Here is a 7,391-nt window from a genome sequence, read left to right on the forward strand (position 1 = left end):
TTAGGGTCCATTACCTGCTGTCTTTTCAGCAGGTACATATTTCCCAAAGTCCTTTACACAACAAGGAGTTGGATACAGTGTCCATGTATTGCTGTAGAAAAATTGGAGAAGCTAATCAGTGGTCAGTGAGAACTCATACAGATTTTTTGCAATCATTAAACACTCCTTTTTATGAGAGAAGAAAAGTAGCTGGCATTGGAAAGTCTGCAGAAAATGTGCCATGTCCTAATTTCTGGTGAATTAAGGGGTAACTGAAAGTCCTGATTTGTAAAATCTGACTGGCCTTTTAGAACAGTTGCATTATATAGAAAGTTGCTTTTCATTCAGATAGCAGGTGGCTCAGGAATGCTGGGGTGGGTGGAGCGTCCCACAGGAGCGCAGGGGGCTCCCCACTGTGCTCAGCAGGAGACCCGAAAGTGGACCAGAAGTAGTTCCAGATCCGCCAGGGAGCACACAGGGGACTCCCCCATGCCCCCCCCCTCCCCCCGGCTCAGTGACTGGTGCCTCCTGGGTCTGGGGGGCCACCCAGGGTCCCCCCATGGTCGATCACTGAGCTGGAGGAGAATCGGGGGCCCAATGTGCTCCCCGGCAGACCTGGAAGTGGACCAGAAGTACTTCTGGTCCAGGTTCGCCACTGAGCACATAGAGGGGCCCCCACTCCTGTGGGATGCTCCGTCCACCGCAGCATTGCAGCATTCACAAGCCATGCCTGGTATCTCAAGGTACTAGAAAAAATATATAAAACTGTGTCTATGTCTGAATCACTGATTTAACAAATCAAATCATTGTCCCTGATTTGGGCCAAATCCAAATCAAATACAGCTTGTTTTGCACACTCCTACTAACAAGTAGAGACCTACTTAGATCATGATTTTGTGGATATTGCAAAATGTAGCGTTGCCCACAAAATCCATGGGGGAAAAAAACTTAATGAAAATAAAATGCTGGGTCCCCAGAGGGAGTCAGCATTCCTCAAGGATTTCCAGCAGCCCATTGGAGCGGGGAATGGGGGAGGAGGAGCAACCCACGTGAAGGGCTGCCAGCAAGATGACTGCTGCCCCTGCCTCTCACCACTGATTGGCTCTGAGGGCAACCGCCAAGTGGCCCTGACCCTCTCCACCAATCAGCAGCAAGGAGCAGGCTACATGACAAACCGCCCTCACAGCCAGTCAGCAATGATGGGCAGGGCCACTGGGGCCCCTCAGCCAATCAGAGGCATGGGGGGGGAGAGATCTGCCACGCTCTGCCTGCAAAATGGGCAGGCAGCCACCTCGAATTTGGTGGGTCCCTACTAATAAGTTCCACATAGCTCAAGTAAACTTAACAGTCAGTTATTCAGCCACAGGAATTCCTTTGATAACCTAAACAAGTCAAAACTAAACTTTTATGAGAGGTCATCAGTCCTAGCTACACAGAGCCTTATTATGCCCTATGAGACAATGCTAGTAATGCCTGACTTGAACAACATGAGCTGCTCTGCTCATGCCAGCAGTCCTCCTCTGAAGCCACTGGCACACTGAAATGGACTTTAGTCTGGACATTTGTATGCTGAGTACCTCTGATCTTCCCAGGTCGACCAGATAAATGCTGACTTGAATGCTGAGCGCAGCAATGCCCAGAAGAATGAGAATGCTCGCCAACAAATGGAGCGTCAGAACAAGGAACTTAAGGTCAAGCTGCAGGAAATGGAAGGCATTATGAAGTCCAAATACAAGTCCAACATCACAGCTTTGGAAGCAAAGATAGCCCAGTTGGAAGAGCAGCTGGACTCAGAGACCAAGTAGGTCCTAACAGAACCTCCCATTGTGCCACAGTTTACCAACCATGCTGATGTACTAGTACAGAGCAAGGTTGGCTCCTGAGTCCTGTATGCTAGCCCCCTGGAGTAAGGTCTCCATCCTGGGTGCAAGGAGAGTGGATGCAAGATCTCCACCTTTCCACTCACTCCTGATCTATGAAGCTTTATTCTTCCTGTCCATCATTGTTTCCATTCCTGTCCACCTCCCCATGGCTCCTCACCCCAAACCCAGGTAAAGGCTCACACTGAGATTAGCCAGTGTCTGTTGAGCATGTCTGAAAAAGCCTAGTTCTTGTCCTCATTACCCTGAGGACTTGTAATGGAGCTTGTCTCCTTTCATTCCCCTGAGGTGCAATTACTAGTGATGGCTTGTTTCTGACCCAAGAGCTTGATCTCAGTGCTCAGGATAATTCCCAGAGGGACACAGTAAATCTCCCATCTTAGCTGACACTATCTCTGAACAGGGAGCGCCAGGCTGCCAGCAAGCAGGTGCGCCGTACCGAGAAGAAGCTGAAGGATATATTGCTGCAGGTGGATGATGAGAGACGCAATGCTGAGCAGTTCAAGGATCAGGTAGGTGCAGTTAACCTTCTTACAGTCTTGAGCCTAGAGATCTCCCACGATGCCCAAAGCCCAGTCTATAACATGATGGCAAAAGTTTTCCTATGGACATTTTTTCCCATCCACTCTGACTGTTAAAAAATGGTAGAGTTGAAAGGGTGATGCTTTGAGAACAGTTTCTCTTCTTCAATAATTTCCACATCAAATTTGTGCAGCATGAATGAGAACAAGTGTTCTGTAATAGAGTGAGATCAGTCTGGCCTCCGATCATCCAAATTCTCTGTTGCTGATTTATAACGGGAGGGTAGATTTTTAGATGGCTTCCTTTGTACGTGAGAGAATGTAGGCATGTGACACAGGGTGCTGGCCTCCTGAAGGAGCTCAGGCCTGAACTTCTCATTCTCTCATGTGATATTTCTGCACTAGAACTGGTGAACATGGAGCAGCAACAGGAAAGACTTAATATTAAAATAGGTCTAAGCAGGTGTCCCCAGGGAGGCGGCAGACCACCACATTAGGGACTTGGCTTCCTGCTGGTAGAATTGCTAGAGCTCCAACAGGGGAAGAAGGGAATGGGCTTTTTGAAAGTATTTCTCTTTTCTCCTCTTCTGCAGGTAGATAAGTCCCATGTACGCTTGAAGCAGCTGAAGCGCCAGCTTGAGGAAGCAGAGGAAGAGGCCCAGCGAGCCAATGCAGCCCGCAGGAAGCTGCAGCGTGAGCTGGAAGATGTCACTGAAACGGCTGATGCAATGAACAGAGAGGTCAGCTCCCTCAAAAGCAAACTCAGGTAAGGGCAGTCCTCTCCCAGGACTCTGCTCCCAATTCCAACCCAGCTTGTGTTTTGTTTGAGCTGCAGGCAGAGCCCTCAGTGCTTGGAAGCACATCCAGTAAGAAGTGGGGCTAAAGGCTTTCCTTAGAGCTGTTTTTCTGTAGTGTTTGCTCTGTCTGATGGATTAAACACATTCTGTTCCCTTGACATGCTGCTCCTCCGTTCCTAGGCGCGGGGACCTGCCCTTCGTTGTGCCACGTCGGATGGGCAGGAAGGGTACAGGAGAATGCTCCGATGAGGAAGTGGACGGCAAAGCAGATGCTGGTGATGCCAAAGCTACTGAATAAGTCTCTCCTTTGACCCAGGTTACACATGATGGAGTGACCCACCCACCCACCTTCCCCTCTCCCAGTGGACTTCCTGCAAATCCCCTCCTCCTAAAATCTGCCAGGGAATGCAAAGCTCTTCCAGAAAGAGCTCTATCTCTGGAGCCATTGGGCACCTGTATTCCTCATTTCCTCCTCTTTCCAGCTTCCAAATCCTCTTTGTATTTAATGCCAAAGAGTCAGGGCTCTGAAATCTGACCAGCAGTTTGGCAACTACAAATACCCATAGAACTGTCTGTGCCACGGCTGCTGAAGAATCCTTACATGGTTGGAGGGAGAAGGGGTTAGGGAAAGATTTTGCTGTAAATCTGTTTTCTTCAGTTCCTAGTCCATTGTAGTTGCAGGGAAAGTTCCTTCCCCTCAGCTCTCCCTCTTTGCTTTTGGCAATCATGTTCAGTGACCTCAGACCTCTGCTTCTAACCTGCCAGCCAAGATGGCTGGGGAGCATTTTCAGGAAATAAGTGAGCTTTGGCCATGGCAGTTCACCCTTTCTTCTTTCTAGAGCCCTACGCGCACACAGAGAGGGAAAAGGGGGAAGCTCCTCTTGGGAACAGCGACGTGGGGGACTTGCCAAAGTGATACCTTTTTTTTTTTTTTTTTTTTTTTTTTTTCTCCTTGTTCTTACTGCCTGGACAGATCTCTGAAGTGCAATGATGTCCTTTTTTAGTGTCTCTGCCTCAGTCTGAGTGGTTTTGTCTCTGGTAATGTGGACCAATAGTTAGTGACAGGCAGAAGAAGCAGAAGGCTCTCTTGTTTGAGAATTTCTTGGGGACCAAATATATTTAATGGTATCAGACTGAATCTAGGAGAATTTAATGGCGGGGGAGGGAGGGAAATTTTTTTTTTTTTTTTTAAATTGACATGTCCAAGCCTCTTGTACTTGCTCTGTAACCAGGGGTTGGGGTTAGTTATTCTGCACCACCAACTAAGAGTATATTAAAAACCCGTTAATCTGCACAGATACATGTAAAAGGCCTTTATATCTCACATAATAAGTAATTAAGAAAAAAATAAAGGTCTTTATCACTGCCTTTCTATTGGGACCGTGGTTATATAGAGATAGTCTTTACTTTTCTACACTGTACACTGGTTGCTGGATTTACCTGTATTCTTAACCATATTGTATATGCTGCATTTAGACTTACCTACGAGCAAAGTAAAAAATATGAAGCTCCATACTGTATGCCTGAAAGCGCTCTAAATGCAGGAGCCTCGCGTCCCAATCGCTGTCACACAAAATTTAAAATCTTTTTTTATATAATAAAAGTGCCTTAGCATGTGCCTCAGCTGTGTGTCACCACTACAGTCAGTACTGGTTTACTGGTGCTCCACTGATGTTGCCAATAAAGATTATCCATGTGCTGCAGTCGGGGTGTGTGCTTGTGTTGTTGTTCCCTCTTCTCTGAACCCAGTAGGAAAATACACAAGGGGGTAAGAACATAAGATATGCTATGCCAGCAAGTCCATCTAGCCTAGTAGTTCTGCCTCTTGGCAGCAGAGAGTGGATGCTAAGGGGAAGAACATTTTTTAAGGCATATCCAGAATTACCCATTAGTCTCTGCCTCCACAGCTTCCAGCATTCAGAGGCCTAGGATGTCCTTATTTTTGAGGTTGCACCTCTAACTATAATGGTCAATACCCACTAATGGACCTGTTCTGGAATGATATTGAACTGACCCACATAGTTTGTCCATCATGGCACACAAAATATGGTAACTAAGCTATTCCGTGTAGCTCTCGATGCAGCTAGACACCAAACGTGCATGAAGTCTGGAGAAATTACCCTGAAAGTTCTTATCTTCCTCTTACAGTGTAGATGGTGCTCCTTTTAAAATTCCAGTCTTACCTATTCCTGTGTTGCTCCACTAAATGCCAAAGGGTTAAGTTTAGATAAAAGAAACGTACAGCGGGACACGGCCGAAGAGACTGCCTTACATCCTCAACTGAACTGAGCTGATGGGCTGCTGTTGCTGAATCAAGGAGTATCCCTTGTTCACCACCAGGTGGCATTTTGAGATCTCTATGTGCTGCTACAAGGAGGTAAGGATCTAATAGGGAAGCAATGGAAGAATGGGTAAAACAAGTAATACTGAGAAAGCAGCTGTACATTTTTTATCTGGGCACAAGAGTAGGGCCCAAGAGGTGATTGGAATTGGACTCCTGTCTACACAAGAGCTGACAAAAAGGGAGAGGTAATCCACAGTAGATAAATTCTTGGGGCAGGGGAGTGAGTGCAGGACTGAAAGGGAAAGGTATGTGCAGCTGAAAGATCCCCATAAGTTGCTGCAGTAGTGGGCACAATCCCATGCAAGCGATCAGTACCAACTGAAAACTTAATTTCTACATTCACTTATAGATTGCAGGCCTCCCCATTATAAAGCAAAATGCTATCTACTGCTTGTCTGGTGGGTGGAGAATTCTCTTTGCATTTAAGAATAAGTTGAATGCAGATAGTGAACTTGCATTGGAGCCCTGTATGAAATGATGCAAGTCATGCAGGAAACAATGAACACATTGCTGAAGTGTTGAAATGGTTTGCTCAAAAAAAAAAAATGTGTGCCTATATATATAGGCTGGTTCACCCACTGTTGTGGTTCAGTGGTACAATACTTGTCTGCCACACAAGCAACCCAGGTTCAATTCCCAGGTGTGTATGTCACTATAGCTATTGAGGCACCAAACATCTGGACTTGATCTCGCCTTTGGATACTGTCTCAATGGTCTAAAGGGGGATGTCTAGGCATATGCATCAAAGATCCTGGTGACCTTGCACACACATGCCATGATCCAGAAGGATTGACATTTGCCTGCTACTATATGCTGGATCAGGCTTTCTCCAGTGTAATGAATATTTACTTAATCTGAGCAGGCATCTCCTCCGAGATTGCAGAAAGCAGAAGGGACATGTTTGTCTAACTACTTGCAAGGCAGGCTTTGCAGCATGTATGCGACTGACTTGATTTTACCAGCGTCTCACATGCAATGTTAACACCAAGATTTTAATCACTCTGCATAATACAATCTGGGAATGTACTTGTTCAAATACATGGCGCTGGCCTTCATGCAAATTATCACTGCAAAAGCAAATGTACATAGCCGTGCAAATCATGTGCCCTTAAAGTGACTTTGAAATATGCACTCAGAGCTTGAGCTCATCTTGAAGTTAGAACACTAGCCTGGGAAAATAGTGCAGTCTCTGGTCTCAGGATGGTCAGACTCAGCACGTGTTAGCCTGGTGCCTGGGCAGAAAGCACCTTAATACCGTGGAATGGCATAAACCGGACTGTTTCGTCAATTTTGCAGCCAGGATAGCATTCCTCTCCTGAACATGAACACTGATCTACTGCCAGTTTAGAGGAGATGCTGGATATGTCCCAGACTTTGCATGTACTGTTGTGTATGACTTGGCATGTTTCATGGAGGTTGCTCTTTGAGTTCTTGTGCATCCTGGAAGGATGCCTGCCCCTACCTCTGTTCAAACAACTCCAGCCTTTCTCCTAGTTGTGAGCTGATGTTCAAAGGAGCGGGCTTTAACTCTTGATCAACAAGGTTGTCGTCCCCCCTGCCCCTGTATGTACTGAACCTTGTACCGTGCAACCTTGATCTAATTAACTGTGGGTTGGTTACACTCCTTTGGCCTGTACTGACTGCAGTTTGCTACCTATGGAATTGCTAGAGGCCTCTAATAGTGCCTTTACAAGGCTGTAGCTGTACCCAAGAGGTGTTTTGTTACGAAGATCTCTTTATCTTTTTCTCTGGAAAATTCAACTTGCCTGTCCCTGAAGAGAGTGTGATTTACCTAAAAATACCAAGTATGGTGGTGATACTTGTGTTGGTAATTTCAAGTGTAGAGGGAGCTATGACTAGTGCCAGACCC

The 7,391-nt window shown here is 46.3% G+C and overlaps 1 protein-coding gene across 1 annotated transcript in view; it reads left to right on the plus strand.

Annotated features, from left to right (window-relative positions):
- The window catches only part of MYH9 (myosin heavy chain 9), a 90,613-nt gene extending 85,733 nt beyond the window's left edge, over positions 1–4,880 (plus strand). The window contains exons 38-41 of the mRNA XM_090043112.1: positions 1,572–1,780; positions 2,263–2,371; positions 2,974–3,146; positions 3,358–4,880. Of these exons, the coding sequence (XP_089899238.1) occupies positions 1,572–1,780; positions 2,263–2,371; positions 2,974–3,146; positions 3,358–3,475 (609 nt within the window). The 3' untranslated portion in view covers positions 3,476–4,880. The remainder of the gene's footprint in view (positions 1–1,571; positions 1,781–2,262; positions 2,372–2,973; positions 3,147–3,357) is intronic.
- Positions 4,881–7,391: the final 2,511 nt, after the last annotated feature.

This window comes from Crocodylus siamensis, chromosome 4 (assembly GCF_052110815.1).
Source record: "Crocodylus siamensis isolate JL-2025a chromosome 4, ASM5211081v1, whole genome shotgun sequence".
NCBI lineage: Eukaryota > Metazoa > Chordata > Crocodylia > Crocodylidae > Crocodylus > Crocodylus siamensis.